Source organism: Callithrix jacchus, chromosome 6 (assembly GCF_049354715.1).
Source record: "Callithrix jacchus isolate 240 chromosome 6, calJac240_pri, whole genome shotgun sequence".
Lineage (NCBI taxonomy): Eukaryota > Metazoa > Chordata > Mammalia > Primates > Cebidae > Callithrix > Callithrix jacchus.
In genome coordinates, this window is record NC_133507.1 from 152,783,817 (window position 1) to 152,803,051 (window position 19,235).

A 19,235-nucleotide genomic window follows, 5' to 3' on the forward strand; every position below is an offset into this window, starting at 1 on the left:
AGGGGTCCTTTTTCCAAATAAACTCATTCACAGTTTCCAGGGGTCAGGACATGGACGTAGCTTTTGGGGGCCACCATTGAACCGACCGCATCAGGTCACCGTAGGATCTCATGAATATTTTGATTTGAAAATTTAATGTGGATCAATAAGAAAATTTAATGTGCCGCCCTGTCACCCAGTCTTGTGATCTGACATTGCCAGGCTGCCAGCCTCTGTGTGCTGGGTGGGGGATCTCAGAAGACAGGGTTCTACCTTGCCATGCCCTGGCTCTTGTGGTACATGAAAAGCCTTTGAATTCACATTTTTGTCACGTTTTGTGTGTGTGCTAAGCTGGGGAACGCTGAGCAAGATAAAAGACATTTCGCTACGAATATGCCCGAAAGTCATGACCCAGGCCTCTTGTTCTCGTGTACTAGGTACATTGCAGAAATTTCAAGATGAGTCAAGATCTTGAAACATTTTGTCAGAAAATTATATTTGAAAAGCTTTGATTGAACCTGTGCCATCTGCCCAACACAGCATAATGCCAAAGAGGCTTAAGACATAGCTATAGGCCGGGCGCGGTGGCTCACCCCTATAATCCCAGCACTTTGGGAGGCCGAGGCAAATGGATCATGAGGTCAAGAGATCGATACCATCCTGGTCAACATGGTGAAACCCCGTCTCTACTAAAAATACAATAATTAGCTGGGCATGGTGGCACGTGCCTGTAATCCCATCTACTCGGGAGGCTGAGGTAGGACAATTGCTGGAACCCAGGAGGCGGAGGTTGCAGTGAGCTGTGATCGCGCCATTGCATTCCAGCCTGGGTAACAAGAGCGAAACTCCATCTCAAAAAAAAAAAAGACATAGCTGTTACCTTCCAGAAGTTTACAGAAGGTACTGAACAGATAAAACTGCTCTTGCCAAGTGGTGTAGATAACAGCTGGGAGTGGTCAGTGGCCGGCAAGTGTGATCTTGTACAGCGAGAGCTAGTCCCAGACCACCAAATCTGGGTTCAGGATAGAGTCTAGGCCCTACCCCATACCTCCTGACCATAATCCCAGGAACAGGTCATGGTGTTATTTTATTTTATTTTATTATTATTATTTTTTTTTTTTTTTTTTAGAACATCTTAAATTTTTAATCCTTTCTTTACAGGTTACCTAGACCACTTTTGATTAAGAAAACTGTAGAAAGTTAGTAACTGCCACAAGCGAACGCCAGGCGGTGGCACGTGTCAATTTCCACAGAGTCCTGCTTTGCGGGGTGTCTGAATGCACTGCACGGGGTCTCTGCTCACACCTGCTGGAACCAATCGTGGCAGATTTTAGTCCACAGGTCGCTTTTCCCCATATTTCTTTGTAAACTCTTCAGCATTCTTACAGAATTTTTAACGGTCCTTAGAGTATTCTTCAGCTAGGTCAGCCCGAAGTGGGTGCTCGGGCTGGGGGTCATTCACCAGTGCTATGAGGGACTGGATTACTTGGTCGGTTTTGGTTGCTGGCTTCCAGTTTTCAGCACTAATTACTGGGAGACAGACCTGCCCCTTTTCATCGATGTTCGGGTGATAGATCTTTGTTTTAAATGTGATCTTCGGTGGTTTGAATGGGTACTCTGCTGGAAAGTTGATTTCGATTCTGAAGGCCCCTTATCATACAGAGGGTTGTCAGGAACAATAAGCCCTTGCCAAGTCAATAAATTAGCTTCATCAACCTGGATGTTACGGAAGTTTTTCATTCCACATTTGCGGATTTCTTCAAGCTCCTTCATCAGCCTCCTGCTGGCCGCCATCTTGGATTTGGTGGTGCTCCTTCCCCCGGTGTTATTTTAAAACCAGCCAGCAGCTTGTGGGGGAAGGGTGGAGTTGCGACTGGAGCGTCCGCCAGAGTGTTCAGGGTTGGGAGGAAGCTCTCCCCAGGATCCTGGACCAGTAGCCCACCCCTTCCCTGCAGGGCCACAATGCTAGTCCCCACACTCCGGGTCTGTCCACACAGTTCCTCTGCTCTGCAGAGCATAGACTATGCAAAATGCTGAACAGCACGGATATCTCAGAAAGCTAGTGATGGAGAACAAGTCACTCTTCTGAAGCTTGAGGGAAAGTAGTGATGGCCCGTGAGATATGTTGCTTACTCATAATTCTAGTGAAGCCATGGGCTGTGTTTTCCTTTAGGCTGTGAACGTCAGAGTTCAGGACTGCGGACTTTCCTCCTGCTTCTTTTGCCTCTAGTATTTGTGAAATTTTTAGTGCCATGCGTGCTGTGCTGAGTAATCAGTAACACCTCTGGCTGAGCCTCGTGGCTCACGCATGTGATCCCAACACTTTGGGAGATGAGGCGGGAGGATTGCTTGAGCTCAGGAGTTCAGGACCAGCCCAGGCAAGGTGGGGAAACCTTGTCTTTACTAAAACTTGAAAAAATTAGACAGATATGGTAGCACACACTTATGGTCTCAGCTACTCAGGAGGCTGAGGTGGAAGGATCACCTGAGCCCAGGAGATGGAGGCTGCAGTGAGCTGTGACTGCACCCCAGCCTCGGCAACAGAGCAAGATCCTATTGCAAAAATAGATAAATACAAATACAAAACAATTATTCCTAAAAAGAATGCCCTGACTTAAATAGCTTCATCACCTGGGTTAGAGGATATAGACATTTATGACAGAATGAGAGAATCCCAGTTTTTTTGTTTTATTTCAAAGTGACCTTTAACAGTAATAGGCAGATCTCAAATTAATTCAGCGCATGCCATGGGCCACGCCCTGTGCTGACTGCTTTATAAGACTCCATTTGACTTAATTCTCCCAGCAAACTTATGGGGCATCTTCCACTGGCATCTGCATTTTATTGAGGAGGGCGCCAAGGCTGAGAAAGGCTGAGTCGCTTCCAAGTGTTACCTGAGCCCACCTGCCCTTTACCACTCAGCTGGGCCGCCTTCCAGCAGCCCTGGCCATTGTCAGGTGAGTGGATTCTGTACTTGCAAGTTGAGAGAGCTCCAACCCATGTGACGTAGTCATAATTACTCTATGATCTATGTTTTAGTCACAGACTCAGTTTTGAGGGGAATGCCTATTATGAATGCTGATCGCTCCCTTTCCATACCTCCTTTCACCCTCCATCAAGTGAGAACCCAAATTAATTTAGTTTCCTAAGAATTCACAGAAGGGCTAGTTGAAGTGCAGGTTCCTGCTGGGTGCAGTGGTGCGTGCCTATAGTCCCAGCTACACGGGAGGCTGAAGTGGGAGGATCGCTTGAGCCCAGGAGTTCTAGGCGGTAGTGCGCTATGCCAATCGGGTGTCCACACTAAGTTCAGCATCAATACGGTGACCTCCTGGGAGCAGGGGACCACCAGCTTGCCTTAGGAGGGGTGAACTGGCCCAGGTCAGAAACAGAGCAGATCAAAACTCCCGTGCTGATCAGTAGTGGGATCAAGCCTGTGAATTGCCACTGCACTCCAGCCTGGGCAACATAGCAAGACCCCATCTCTATTAAAAAAAAAGAAAAGAAAAGAAAAGAAAGGAAGTACAGGTTCCTGGCCCCACCTCCAGAGAATCCGTGGCTGTGGCAGTGGCCCCAGGAGTGCGCGTTTTAATTTTACCCTGAAGTGGTTCTGAAGCGGGAGTCTGGGCCCTGGAGACTTTAGCCATTTGGACAGAACTCAGGGTGTTGATGGAGGCGCTCCCGGCCTGTCTTCTGCAGCATGGCACTGTGCAGGGCTGAGGCCCTCCGATGTTGGGATCAGACCTGGACAAGCACCTGGAGACAGGAGAGGGCTCTGGGATCCTGCTGTCCCCTGTCCTGCTGTGCCTAGAGGGTCAGAAGCATGAGGCAGCTTGCAGCAGGCCTGAGATCTGCTCCTCTCTGCTCACAGCAAAAACCAAAACTGCAGGAGAAAGGGCCTCTATTTCCAAATATTACTTCTAGTTGTTTTTTTTTTTTTTTTCCATGTGTCTCCACTTTGGAGGGTTTCCTAATCCCTCTCAGTCAATGATTCCTGCCCTGCATGCTCCTGCTTATTAGGGGATTTGTTGGAACTGACTCAGTGTCTATATTCTTGTGCGTGAAAACACAACCAAACAAGCAGGGAAAAATCCCAAAGCCCAAAACACTGCATTCTTTTCATGTGCCATTTGTTTCTTATTCTCTTTTCTGATTACAAAAGAAATGTATGCTTAATCTAAAAAGTCAAAGTAGTCCGGGCGTGGTGGCTTACACCTGAATCCCAGCACTGTTGGGGGGCCAAGGTGGGCGGATCACCTGAGGCGGGGAGTTTGCAATGAGCCTGACCAACATGGAGAAACTCCGTCTCCATTAGAAATACAAAATTAGCCAGGCATGGTGGCGCATGCCTGTAATCCCAGCTACTCGGGAGACTGAGGCAGGAGAATCACTTGAACCCGGGAGGCAAAGGTTGTGGTGAGCCGAGATCCCATTGCACTCCAGCCTGGGCAACAACAGTGAAACTCCATCTCAAAAAAAAAAGTTACAATACACAGAACATTAAAGACGAACCATAACTCTACCCAACCAGAGATAATCACTATCTCTTGTTATCTTTCCTTTATCAGTTAGGATTGGGCTGAGCGAAAATAGCAGAGAGTCCTGCCTTATCAGTCCAGCTAAAATTCCTGGTGGGTGAGGGCCATCAGACCCCAGACTCTTCATCCCTTACCATGACGCTGCCTGCCAGAGGGCAGACTCAGGCTTTGTGGGGCCTCCAGCTTCAACAGCTTGGGAGGCCTCCTCTAAAATAAAGGAATAGAAAATTAGATATAAAAATGAGTGCTTGTGTGGAATGAGAATAAGAAAACATGGCCAGGCGCAGTGGCTCACGACTGTAATCCCAGCACTTTGGGAGGCTAAGGCAGGTGGATCACGAGGTCAGGAGACGGAAATGGAAACCATTCCGGTCAACCTGGTGAAACCCCATTTCTACTAAAAATACAAATTAGCTGGGCGTGGTGACGCACACCTGTAGTCCCAGCTACTGGGGAGGCTGAGGCAGGAGAATTGCTTGAACCCGGGAGGTGGAGGTTGCAGTGAACTGAGATCATGCCACTGCACTCCAGCCTGGGTGACAGAGCGAGACTACGTCTCAAAAAATAAATAAACAAATCATAGTGAAATTCACTTTTCTTTTCTTTTTTTGTTTTTGAGACAGTCTTGCTCTGTCGCCCAGGCTGGAGTGCAGTGACGCAATCTCAGCTTACTGCAACCTCCACCTCCCAGGTTCATGCAATTATTGTGCCTCAGCCTCCCAAGAAGCTGGGACTACACACATGTGCCACCATGCTGGCTAATTTTTGTATTAGTAGAGGCATGGTTTTACCATGTTGGCCAGGCTGGTCTCGAACTCCTGGCCTTCAGTGATCCACCTGCCTCAGCCTTCAAAGTGCTGGGATTAGAGGCATGAGCCACTGGGCCCAGCCCCAATTCACTTCTTTTTTTGCAACACTCTTGCTCTGTCACACAGGCTGGAATGCAGTGGAGTGAACATGGCTCACTGTGGCCTCAGCCTCCTAGGCTTAAACAGTACTCCCACCTCAGCCCCCCAAGTACAAATTCAAATTTTAAAAATTGACAGAGGGCCAGGTGCAATGGCTCATGCCTGTAATCCCTGCACTTTGGGAGGCCGAGGCAGGTGGATCACCTGAGGTCAGGAGGTCGAGACCAGCCTAGCCAACATGGCGAAACCCCTTCTCTACTAAAAATACAAAATTAGTCAAGTGTGGTGGTACATGCCTGTAGTCCCAGCTACTCAGGAGGCTGAGGCAGGAAAATCACTTGAACTTAGAGGTGGAGGTGGAGGTGAGCTGAGACACGCCATTGCACTCCAGCCTGGGTGACAAGAGCAAGACTCCATCTCAAAAAAAAAAAAAGATTAACAGATTAACACAACTATTATAAAATCTAGAAACAATATTTATAATAACTAGCTGGTTGGCAAACACCTCATAATTTTTTTTCATATATTTTTTGTTTTATGCCCTTTCATTGCTTCTGTATATGGCACGTTGGTAATGTTTTGCAAACATAACATGAAAATGTAATGTTTTTGTCTGCATATATGATGATATTTTTAATGTTTTCTATTCAGAAAGAAAAAAGATTAATCAGCCTTTCCCATAACATATTTGATCAAATTTTCTTACTATTGATCAATTAAAAAACTTTGTTTTGCCCTTACATCTTGGTAATGCCCTGTGAATCTTCTTATTTAAAAAATTATATAGGATGGGCATGGTGGCTCACATTTGTAATCCCAGCACTTTGAGAGGCCAAGGCAGGCAGATCTTGAGGTCAGGAGTTCATGACCAGCCTGGTCAACATGGTGAAACCCCATCTCTACTAAAAATACAAAAAAATAGCTAGGCGTGGTGGTACGCACCTGAAGTCCCAGTTACTTGGGAGGCTGAGGCAGGAGAATTGCTTGAACCCAGGAGATGGAGGTTGCAGTGAGCTGAGGTTGCACCACTGTACTGCAGCCTGGGTAACAGAGCAAGCTCTGTCTCAAAAAAAAAAAAAAAAAAAACAGAAACAAATGTAGGCTGGACATGATGGCTCATGCATGTAATCCCAGTGCTTTGGGAGGCTGAGACATGAGGATCTCTTGAGGCCAAGAGATCAAGACCAGCCTGAGCAACATAGGGAAGGCCCATCTCTATAAATTAATTAATTAGCCGAGTGTGGTGGTGCATCCCTGTACTCTCAGCTACTTGGGAGGCTGAGGCAGGAGAATCGCTTGAACCTGGGAGGCAGAAGTTGCAGTGAGCTGAGATCATGCTACTGCACTCCAGCCTGGGTGACAAGAGCAAAACTCCATCTCAAAAAAAAAAAATGTTAATCTTTAATCTGTCAAATTTGCCTAAAGTACTTCTCAGTTTGTTGTTTGCCTGTTGATTTGGTTTATTTTTAACATACTGTGCATGTGAAAATGTTTGCTTTTTTATGAAATCAAATGTCCATCTTGTTTTCTGTCTCAGTTTTACAATTCCAGTCCTTTCCAGAGATGTGATGAATTACAGGAGTCACTGCTTTCTTCCTTTTCCCGCAGCGTGACTTTGTTTTAATTTGTACTGCTCAATGATGTGATACTGTAAACACATTAGCAAAAGAAGGGATTCTCACTCCAGTTTCTGTTTACCTGAATAATTTGTGACATGATCCTTCCTTATTTATTTGCAAAGCTTCTCATAATTGTAGAGTAGTTTATTCAGCATATTCTGTTTGCCTCTCCAGTAGAGGATTTTTCCAGCCCTGTTTTCTCTTTCTTTCCACCAGATCATGACCAACACAGGGAAGACAAGGCGGAAGGGGCCGGCCAGCGTGCTGCAGGGCGGGGATGAGCCCCTGCGAAGGCCCGTCACCCCCAGTGGCCACAGAAACGGGTGCCCAGTGTAAGTCAGGGCTAAAGGACTTTCTTAAGCTGTGTTTTCATTAACTGCAGTGTCAGATGTATGTATTTTTAACATTCAAAATAAAGCATTCATACTGAAAAGCATTTATCTCTTTATTTTGGGGGGATTTTTGGAGGGAAAGAGGTCGAGTCCTTCTCCCTTCCCCCAGGATTTTTTTGTTGCAGAAAGAGAAGTGGCTGGATTACGGGATTTCCAGGGACACTTCAGAAGACAAATGTTGGCCAGAGTAATTTCAAAAGAAGGGGCCTGAGAGGAGCCAGACCCTCTTTAGAAGGACTGCTGTCATGCCTTTTCTGTGGCCTCTCGTCCTAGCGCCAAGTCCTTTGTTGGGATTGGAATGTCACAGTGTAGGACTCGAAATCGATTTATTTTAGATGACTTTTTGGAACAACTGGATGCAGTTTTAGCTGCCAAGCCTTATTCCTTTTCCACTGCCTTGCTCGTACCCCATTTAGATAAACTTTTAGTCTGGTTCTGTAGAGCCTCTGATCTCCCTGGGGGACTAGGCCCCCTGTGGGGGGGCGGTAAGGAGCCCCAGATCAGACAATCCAGTGGGCAGTAGAGAAGCCACTTCTGTGGTTTGGGTGGCCTCTCTTTTCCTATCTGGAGAGAATATTACGGCAAAGCATTACAGAGAGCAGGCTAAAAACCTCCGTATCTTCATTCAGCGAATAATGGTCATGTCAGATTTTAGATGAATGTACCATGTTTACTTAGTTATCGCCTGAAGCTGGGCAGTTTAGTTCTCTCTAGTCTTACTCTATTGCAATTTTGTAATGAACAACCAGGCACTGGGGACTGAGCATCAATACTCAGAAATGCCTGCCCTCACAGGGCTCTGTGCTGTGCAGATCCCAGGGAAACCAGGCAAGACACACCCAGCTCCTTGACACGTTCTGTCGCCCAGCTGGGGTTTGACCTATAAATATTTTGGGGCCCGTGCCATAGATGAGTGCTCGGAGATCTGTTTTGTATATGATATACTTGTATTTCTGGATGTTTATTTTTAATTGCTGATGTATAAACTAATATGCCCTTGTCTCTCTTAAACTTACAAGCAATGTGTTTAACCTACAGAAAACTTGAAAGAATATTACACTGAAGAGCTTCCAGTTAACATTTGTGCCCCGTCTCCCTGTCTCGCTCTCCTTCTGTGTGTGTAATACCTAATTTACATGCATATGCATGTTTTTGCTGAACTATCTGAGAGAAGAATGCAGGCTTTAGCACGTAACCCCATTATCACAGCTAAGAAATGTAACATTAATAATAGAGATATAGTATTATCAGTATTCCTTAATTGTCCCCCAAATGTTCTTTACATCTGAGGGCTCATTTGGTTTTCATCCAGAATAAGCCAGCTATCAATTACTAGTAAATCTAGTTGATGCGTATAATATCTTTTTAAATGGAAGTAGTAACAGGAACTAATAAAATTCCTCTTGCTTTATATGGGAAAGAGGACATTGACTCATTGTTTTAAAAGTATTTTTAAATTATTTTTTTAAATAATGAAAACCGTGGTTTCACTGAGAGGCAACAATGGCCTAGGCTATTTTAATCAGAGATAAGGATAAAGGGAACCTAATAAATGTAAGAGCTAACCAGTCGGCACAGTCAGTTCTCCAGTCAGATGTTCTTAGAAATTTGAGGGCATTTTCCATGGCTGGGAGCACATCTGGCTCTTCCCTGATATCGGGGGTGGTCCCATCCAGATCTTTGGCTCTGGCAAGCTGCCAGATAGTGAGGGCAGCTTGTTTTCCTGAAAGCACGGACCTTCCCAGTATAATGATGCAGTTGCCTGTCACCAGCTTCCTCCATCAGGTCTCAACAAACATTTGATCACTTTTCTGCCATGTGTTCTCATTGCGGGGGTTGCGGAAATCAATGAGATGTGGTTCCTGCCCTCAGAAGCAGACAGAGCGAGCTGTGCGGTGGGGAAAGAGCTGGTCAGTGTAGTGCAGCGGGCACTCTCCCCAGCCTGTGGGCACTCTGGAGGCCTGCAGGATGCTGATGTGCAGGATTCCTAGTTCCACCTTCACATCTCGAGCTCACCTCTCAGAGGTTTGAATGCTGGAGGTCTCGGACATTATTCCCTACAGATAAGAGACTACTCTATGTGATATAAGATAGGCATCCTGGCTTATTTTTCTCCATGTAGAGAGCTACTCTTCTCTACGCCACCTATAAACAGCTCTTTTTTTTTTTAAGACGGAGTTTCGCTCTTCTTGCTCAGGCTAGAGTGCAATGGCGCAGTCTTGGCTTACCGCAACCTCCGTCCCCTGGATTCAAGCGATTCTCCAGCCTCAGCCTCCTGAGTAGCTGGGATTACAGGCATGAGCCACCACACCCGGCTAATTTTGTATTTTTAGTAGAGATGGGGTTTCTCCATGTTGGTCAGGCTGATCTAGAACTCCTGACCTCAGGTGATCTTCCTGCCTGGGCCTCCCAAAGTGCTGGGATTACAGATGTGAGCCTCCAAGCCTGACCATTACTTCTCCACTGATTTGAGGTGCCACTAATTCTGTATCCCCTCCAATCACCCTGGCTCTCTATTTTGACACATGGTCTAGTCGCCTGTTGTCACACCCGTGTTTATTGCAAAGGTTCTTAGCACATATAAATAATGCATAGGAAAAGCCCCTCTAACCTCCTGCCTTTGGCTTTCTCTTTCAGAGTTGATTGAACTATGTATAGACCTTTATTTTTCCATAAGCATTTAAAAATAAGTCTGGCAACTTCCTTAAAAAATTATTTTAAGGGTCAGGCACGGTGGCTCACACCTGTAATCCCAGCACTTTGGGAGGTTGAGGCAGGTGAATCACGAGCTTAGGAGTTCAAGACCAGCCTGTCCAACATGGTGAAACCCTGTCTCTACTAAAAATACAAAAAATTAACTGGTAGTAGTGGTGGGCGCCTGTAATCCCAGCCACTCGGGAGGCTAAGGCAGGAGAATCGCTTGAACCCAGGAGGCAGAGGTTGCAGTGAGCTAAGATTGCACCACTGCATTCCAGCCTGGGTGACAGTGAGACTCCATCTCAAAAAAAAAAAAAAAAAAAAGGATTCTTTTAGGATTTGGATTAGTATCACCTTAAATTTATGTAATGTTTTGGAGATAATTGAAATATTGGCAATGTTAAGTCACTGTGCAGTATTGCAACATATTAATTTTATATGTTAAGAGAATGATGATCCCTCAAAAATATCCAGATTGCAGTCCTCACAACCTGTGACTGCATTACATTACATGTCAGAAAGGACTTTGCGGATGTGATTAAGTTAAGGACCTAGGGAGAGATGATTCTGGGTAATCTGTTGGGCCCAATGAAACCACAAGGATCCTTACTGAAGGGAGCCAGGCGCGTCAGAAACGAAAGATGTGACAACTGTGTCAGAAGTCTGAGTGCTGCAAGGCCATGAGCCGAGGAATGCAGACACCCTCTAGAAACAGGAAAAAGCGAAAGAAATTCTCTCCTAGAGCCTCCAGAAAGAATGCAGCCCTGTTGACCCATCCGCAGATGAACTCTTGACCTCCATGATCATGAGACAAATTTGTGTTGTTTTAAGTCACTAAGTTTGTGGTAAGACTGCAAATTATGAAACAACTGCAGGAAAACACTGGGAAGTATCTCCAGGACCTTGTTCTGGGCAAAAATGTCTTGAGTAACAACCCACAACCAAAGCAAAAATGAACAACTGGGATCACATCCAGTTAAAAAGCTTCTATAGCAAAGGAACCAGTCAATAAGGTGAAGAGACAGCCCACAGAATGGGAGGAAATATTTGCACACTACCCATCTGACAAGGGGTTAACAATCAGAATTTAAAACGAGCTCAAACAACTCTATAGGAAAATCTCTAATAGTCAGATTAAAAAGTGGACAAAAGAGGCCAGGCATGGTGGCTCATGCCTGTAATTCCAGCACTTTGGGAAGCCAGGGCAGGTGGATCACCTCAGGTCAGGAGTTCGAGACCAGCCTGGCCAACACGATGAAAACCCGTCTCTACTAAAACTACAAAAAATTAGCCGGGCATGGTGGCACCTGCCTGTAATCCCAGCTACTAAAGAGGCTGAGGCAGAAGAATCGCTTGAACCTGGAAAGGCGGAGGTTGCAGTGAGCCGAGATTGCCACTGTACTCCAGCCTAGGCAACAAGAATGAAACTGTTTCAAAAAAAAAAAAAAAAGGACAAAAGATTTGAATAGACAATAGACATTTCTCAAAAGAAGACATACAGATGACAAACAGGCTTATGAAAAGGTGCTCAGTGTCATTGATCATCAGAGAAATGCAGATCAAAACTACAGTGAGATATCCTCTCACCCCAGTTAAAACGGCTTATGTCCAAAAGTCAGACAGTAACAAATGCTGACAAGGATGTGGAGAAAAAGGCACCCTCATATGCTGTTGGTGGGAATGTAAATTGGTACAGCCACTATGGAGAACGGTTTGGAGATTCCTCAAAAAACTAAAAATAGTGCTACCATACGATCCAGCAGTCCTGCTGCCGGATATATACCCAAAAGAAAGGAAGGCCTACATCAAAGATGGCTCTGCATCCCGCGTTTGCTGCCGCACTCTTTACAGCAGCCAAGATCGAGAAGCAACGTTAAGTGTCCATCAGCAGATGAATGGACAAAGAAAAATGTGCTATATATACACAATGTAGTACTCTTCAGCCCAAAAGAAGGCGATCCAGTCATCTGCAAAGCGTGGATGGAACTGGAGATCATTATGCTACATGAAATAAGCAAGGCACAGAAAGTCAGACATCACACGTTCCCACTTACGTGTGGGATCTAAAAATCAAAACAATTAGGCTCCTGGAGATGAGAGAGTAGAAGGATGGTTACTAGAGACTGGGAAGGCTGGTTAGTTGGGGGTGGTGGTTGAGGGAGATGGAGAAGGTTAATGGGTGCAAAAGAAAAGTTATAAAGAATGGGCTGGGCACAGTGGCTCATGCCTGTAATCTCAACACTTTGGTAGGCTGAGGCAGATAGATCACTTAAGATCAGGAGTTTAAGACCAGCCTGGCCAACATGGTGAAACCGTCTCTCCTAAAAATACAAAAATTAACTGGGCATGCTAGCCGGTGCTTGTAATCTCAGCTACTTGAGAGGCTGAGACAGGAGAATCACTTGAAGTCGGGAGGCAGAGGTTGCAGTGAGTTGAGATCACACCACTGCACTCCAGCCTGGGTGACAGAGTGAGACCCCCAACTTCAACAAATAAAACAAAAGAATGGCGGGGCACGGTGGCTCACACCTGTAATCCCAGCACTTTGTGAGGCCGAGGAGGGCAGATCACTAGGTCAGGAGATCGAGACCCTCTTGGCCAACATGGTGAAACCCTGTTGTCTACTAAAATACAAATATTAGCTGGACATGGTGGCACGCCCCTGTAGTCCCAGCTACTCAGGAGGCTGAGGCAGGAGAATTGCTTGAACCTGAGAGGCCGAGGTTGCAGTGAGCCAAGATTGTGCCACTGCACTCCAGCCTGGCGCCTGGTGACAGAACAAGACTGTCTCAAAAAAAAAAAAAAAAAAAAAAAAAAAGTCCTAGTTTTTGATAGCAAAACAGAGTGACTATAGTCAATAATAATTTAGTTGTACATTTTAAAATAACTAAGAGTGTGAGTGGATTATTCGTAACACAAAGGATAAATACTTAAGGGGTGGGTACTCCATTCCCATGATGTGGTTATTACATGTTGCATGCCTGTGTCAAAACAGTTCATGTATTCTATAAATATATACACCTACTGTACCCACAAAAATCTTTAAAAAAAATTTTTTGGGCCGGGTGCAGTGGCTCACGCCTGTAATCCCAGCACTTTGGGAGACCGAGGCGGGTGGATCATGAGGTCAAGAGATCGAGACCATCCTGGTCAACATGGTGAAACCCCCTCTCTACTAAAAATACAAAAATTAGCTGGGCATGGTGATGTGTGCCTGTAATCCCATCTACTCAGGAGGCTGAGGCAGGAGAATTGCCTGAACCCAGGGGGCGGAGGTTGCGGTGAGCCAAGATCGCGCCATTGCGCTCCAGCCTGGGTAACAAGAGCGAAACTCTGTCTCAAAAAAAAAAAAATTTTTTTTTTTTCGAGAGGATGGCTTGCTCTGTCGTCCAGGCTGGAGTGCAATGGCACAATCTTGGCTACCGTAATCTCCACCTCCTGGATTCAAGCGATTCTCCTGCCTCTGCCTCCCGAGTAGCTGGAATTATAGGCATGCGCCACCACACCCAGCTAATTTTTTAATTTTTTATAGAGAAGGAGTTTCATCATGTTGGCCAGGATGGTCTTGAACTCTTTACTCCAGGTAATTCACCTGCCTCAGCCTAATCCCAAAGTGTTGAGATTACAGGCATGAACCACCACACCCAGCCTTAAAAATTAAAAATTAAAACAAAAAAAATATGGTACTTTGTTAGAATAGCAGTAGAAAATGAATTCAGCCATCCTGTGTGCAAGTATAGGATGACTCTCCACTTCTTTAGGTCTTGTTTAATATTATTTCCTTGCTAGCAGAAACGTGAGGCCAGGCATGGTGGCTCACATCTGCAACCTCAGCACTTGGGGAGGTTGAAGCAGAAGCATTGCTTCAGCCCTGGAGGCCGAGGCTGCAGTGAGCTGTGATTGTGCCACTGCGCTCCAGCCTGGGCAACAGAGTGAGACGAGACCCTCATCTCAAAAAAATAATAAAACAAAAACACTTCATGTGCTCAAGGCAATGGGTGGGCATGTTCTTCAGGGAAGGTTAGGACCCTTCTCAGCCCTGGCAGTTGGATTTGATTAATTTAGCCCAATGTTTCGAATTTAATTCCCCTTGTCAATGATTATTTCAATGGGCATGGAATCCATTCTAACCATGGGATCTAAGCTTTTCCTGACTTTTATGAAGTGCTTGAGAAATGTGTTCCTTTCTTTTCCTCCTTTGGCCTTTGACTTGCTTGAATGCTATGCTTGGAGGCACTGCAGCCATCCTATTTGCACAAAGCCAATTCTAAGAACAAAAGCGAAACCACACAGAGAAGGATGAGAAACCCAGTGGAGAGAACCCGGATCTGCAGCGCAGTCACTCAGCTTCACCTTCCCCACCTGTACTCGCTGCCTCTGGAATTCTGTTTATGGTGGATATTACATTTCCTTTACCGCTTAAACCGGTGGAGTTGAGCTTTTGTTACTTGTAGTCCAAAACATGCATAGAACAAATAAATATAAAGAAAATAAAAAATGTTCCAGTAGCCAGAGAGAACGATGTTAGTGTGTTCCATTAGTGTAGTTTTTTCCTACGTATATTTTTAGCAAATGAGAAACCTTTTAGTGTTTGTGTTTGTGTCTACAGGTGCATATGGTTTGTTTGCAGTTTGATTTTAGTTTGTTTTCTTTTGCATTGTTGGGCATCCTATAAAAGATGATTTAATGGTTGATATTATATTTACATACCATGATTTATGTAGCCATGCTGCTGTTTCTGACATTTGTCTTTACTAATTTGGAGTTATTATATGCTTGGTGAACCACTACGTACATAAATTACATAAATATTCCTAACTAAAAAAAAAATTATGACTCTCCCTTCACCACCAGCACCCTCTGGTTGTCCCCCCATTGCCAGGAGGGTGGATCAATCTAGAATCTTCATGCTCTTGGGGACACTATGACAGTATGTCTTTTACACATTGAGAATACAAGGACTTTTTGTTTTGTTTTGTTTTGAGATGGAGTCTCTCTCTGTCACCCAGACTGGAGTATAGTGGCAAGATCTTGGCTCACTGCAACCTCCGTCTCCTGGGTTCAAGCAATTCTGTAGCTGGGGCTACAGGCATGCACCACCATGCCCAGCTAATTTTTGCATTTTTAGTACAGATGGGGTTTCACCATGTTGGCCAGATGGTCTCCATCTCTTGACCTCATGATCTGCCCACCTTGGCCTCCCAAAGAGCTGGGATTACAGGTGTGAGCCACTGCGCCCAGCCCCAGGACTTTTTTGCTTTGGTTTTGTTTTAAGACACCGTCTCGCTCTGTCACTCCAGCTGGAGTACAGTGGTGCAATCACAGCTCACTGCAGCCTTGACCTCCTGAGCGCAAAGCATCCTTCCACCTCAGCCTCCCAAGTAGCTGGGACTATAGGCATGGGCCACCACACCTGGCTGAATTTTTTATTTTTTGTAGAGACAGAGTCTCACTGTGTTGCCCAGACTAGTCTTGAACACTTGATTGAAGCAATCCTTCTACCTCGGCCTTCCAAAGTGCAGGGATTACAGGTATGAGCCACCATGCCCGGTCACTAGTACTTTCACAGTCAGTAATTCCACTGCTAGTATTTTTTTTTTTTAGACCCAGTCTTGCTTTGTCACCCAGGCTGGAGTGCGATGACACGATCTTGGTTCGCTGCAGCCTCTGTCTCCCAGGTTCAAGTGACTCGTGCCTCAGCCTCCCGAAAGGCTGGGATTACAGGTGCCCACCACCACACCCAGCTAATTTTTGTGTTTTTTTTTTAGAGATGAGGTTTCACCATGTCTGGAACTCCTGACTCAAGTGATCTGCCTGCCTTGGCCTCCCAACATGCTAGGATTACAGGTGCCCCGTCCACTGCTAGGATTTTATATTGGGAAGTAATGAGATATTCACAAAGATAGATAGATAGATAGATAGATAGATAGATAGATAGATAGATAGATAGATGGATGGATGATATAAATAGATATCTGTAGCCGTATATACACACACAAGGTTATTTGTTGCAATATTACTTATAAAATTAGAAACTACATCCCCAAAATAGGAGGCTGGTTTCATAAATTAGGATATATTCACATGAAAGAGTACTGAAGATGATTTTTAGAAGAATACTGAATGACATGGGAAGAGCCTCACAATGTATCGCTAAGTGAAAAAGCAGATTCTAGACTAGTGTGACCGTAGCTTGCTAGCCATGTAGAGTGGACAACCCAGGCTAGTATTTTTAAGTGTGTATTTGCATATTTTTAAGATTTTTTTTTTAAACCAAATGTTAAGTGGTTGTGCTTAGGTGTTGGGAGGGCAGGTCATTTATATATTCTATATATTTACCTAATTTTTCACGATAAACACTTACTGGTTTTATAATCAAGAGTTTAAAAAGTTGCAGATAAACGCATTTGCCCTGTGCAATGGAGACGCTCCCACCCCACCTCAGCCTGGCATCAGCTGCGCTTCCCTGGCCATTTTCTTCCCACCCAAGCCTGCTCCCTTCATGGCTTCCAGATCCTTCTCCCCCATCTCAGTGCAATCTCTGGACACATCCTTTGCTCTGTCTTCAACCTCCCCTCCTGCTGCCTTCCTTGAGCCTCTCAACAGGCTCTGGGGCTCTGCCTCCCTCCCCCTCAGGCCCTCTCTGGCCAAGTCCCTGCCCCATCTTCCTCTCCAGTCATCCCTCTGGCCAGGCAACGACTTCCAGAGGGTATTATGCCAAGACCACAGGTGACCTTCCAGTTTCCAACCCCCGAGGACACTCTGGGCTCACTGTCCCCGCTCTTGCAGTTGCCAGCTGCTGACACCTCCTGGGAGTCATTGTACCCCAGTCCCCTTGTGCTGGCTTCTGCCTCTCACCCCCTTCCTCCCCGGAAGCCCCATTGAAGGCCCTCACCCCATCTGGCCGGTTCTCTAGTTTTCACTACTCACTAATGGCACCCACACTCAGCCCAGATATGTCCCCACAGCACCCCCAATTCGGCATTTCCTAAATCAGTGGAGCTGCCACCTGAGCCCCCTACTTCAGGGCATGGCGTGAGTGCCTGCAAACAGCCAAGCCAGAGTCCAGGCAGGTATGCCCACTCCTCCCACCCCGTCCTGCCCACCACCGGCCTTCGAGACTCAGGGAGGTCCTCCTAACAGTGCTCCGTGCCACTGTCCACCTTCCGCTACCATTGACGGAAATGCATTCCTTTGGTTCTCCTTTACTTGGGATCATGTTTAAATCCTGGCATTACTGGGTCCTTCTCAATTGACACCCCCCACACACAAGCATCAGGGCGCCCAGGACACCCTGCCCCTCCACACTACTGTCGCACCGGTCTTTTCAGGATGAGGAGGTAGGGGGCATCCATATTTTGTGGTGCTTTAAATCTTTCTGTAACAATGTAGCATAAATATATATATATTCTCATATATATATATGTGTGTGTGTGTATATATATATACACACACACACACACTGGATGGATAGATAGATGATAGATAGATAGATAGATAGATAGATAGATAGATAGATAGATGATAGATAGATAGATAGATAGATAATTTTTTTCCTCTTCACTTTGCTCATGGTGTTACTTCTGCTGGGAAGCCTTCCCTCTTCTGGCACCTGGCAAACCCCAACTCAGGAGTTCAAGACTGAGTTAGCCAGGAGTGTGGTGGTTCATGCCTGTAATCCTAGGACTTTGGGAGGCTAAGGCGGGAGGATCACTTGAGCTCAGTTCAAAACCAGCCTAGGCAACATAGTGAGACCTCGTCTCTATTTAAAAAGAAAAAGACTGAACGCCCACCTTGGGAAGACTTTTCTGCCTCCCCTCAGGGTGGTTACATGTCTCCTTGTCTTTGGTGTTGGGTTGAGCCATATGAATTTTTTTTTTAAACAGAGTCTTGCTCTGTTGCCCAGGTTGGAGTGCAGTGGCACAATCTCAGCCCACTGCAACCTCCACCTGGCTGGCTCAAGTGATTCTCCTGCCTCAGCCTCTTGAGTAGCTGGGACTATAGGCATACACCACCACGCCCAGCTAATTTTTGTATTTTTAGTAGAGATGGCATTTCACCATGTTGATCAAGCTGGTCTCGAACTCCTGACCTCAATTGATCTGCCTGCTTCGGCCTCCCAAAGTGCTGGGATTACAGACATGAGTCACCAAGCCTGGCCAGTCATATGAAATTGACATTCAAGCCATGTGCAGGGTCCAACCCTAGGCAGGCACGAGTTTGTCATGTGTCACACACTGAGCCCTTATTGGAGTAGGTGGCCCATGTTTCCTTGTGGAAGGGGAGGCGAGTGTTCCATTGCCTTTCAGATAACTGGAGGGCCTTCCTCGGGGATCTGTGGTCAAGGCTGACCTGATGAGCCTGTCCCAGCCAGCTGGCCCTCGCACCTGGCTGGATCTGGTGCAATGAGGCTCTCAGTGCTTGTCTGCTGGACGAGGGTGTCTCCTACAGCTTGGGTGCCGACGCTAGGCACTGCACAGGAGCTGTTCTGACACATCCTTTAGGTATTGTTGTAAGAAAGTAAGTTCTAAGCCAGTCACGGTGGCTCACGCCTATAATCCCAGCATATATAATCTTTTTGGAGGCCGAGGGGCGAGGATTGCTTGAACCCAGGAGTTTGAGACCAGTCCTGGTAACATAGAGAAAACTTGTCTCTCCAAAAATAAAAATTAGTCCAGTGCAGAGGTGCCCATCTGTAGTCCCAGCTACTCCAGAGGCTGAGATGGGAGGATCCATTGAGCCTGGGAGGTCGAGGCTGCAGCGAGCTGTGGTTGCACCACTGCACTCCAGCCTGGGTGGCAGAGTGAGAGCCTGTCTCTAAGAAAAAAAGAAGAAAGTTCTGCAGTCTTGTTCTTGGCCAACACTTGCCACAGCTGACATGACATGTTATATCTTCTCTGGATTCATCCCTTCATTCATCTGCTTCATCTTTGGAGAAAACCAGATCTGTGCCTTGTGTTGCTTGAAATGTCATGGTCCCATGTCACCCAGGGTTGTAAGACGTAATTGTATGTTAGGAATACCCCAAGCCGTGTATCACTGTTAATACACAATGGGGCTAACAGGAGCAAGGGGAGGCTACTACTTCCCAGGGTCAGCCTCCTG

The 19,235-nt window shown here is 46.0% G+C and overlaps 1 protein-coding gene and 1 pseudogene across 6 annotated transcripts in view; one reads left to right on the top strand and one right to left on the bottom strand.

Annotated features, from left to right (window-relative positions):
• Positions 1-19,235, top strand: part of ARMC9 (armadillo repeat containing 9) — a 171,473-nt gene that overhangs the window by 134,038 nt on the left and 18,200 nt on the right. For 2 of the 5 annotated variants that reach the window (XM_035306028.3, XM_035306029.3), the window contains exon 21: positions 7,258-7,373. The exons of 2 other annotated variants lie outside the window; for them this stretch is intronic. In XM_035306028.3, the coding sequence (XP_035161919.1) occupies positions 7,258-7,373 (116 nt within the window). Of the gene's footprint in view, positions 1-7,257; positions 7,475-19,235 lie in introns of those variants that run through there. One more of the 5 variants, XM_078328805.1, reaches the window with a different exon arrangement.
• LOC100394856 (ubiquitin-conjugating enzyme E2 L3 pseudogene) lies at positions 1,065-1,800 on the bottom strand (annotated as a pseudogene). The gene has a single exon (XR_013519145.1). The product of XR_013519145.1 is annotated as a ubiquitin-conjugating enzyme E2 L3 pseudogene (transcript).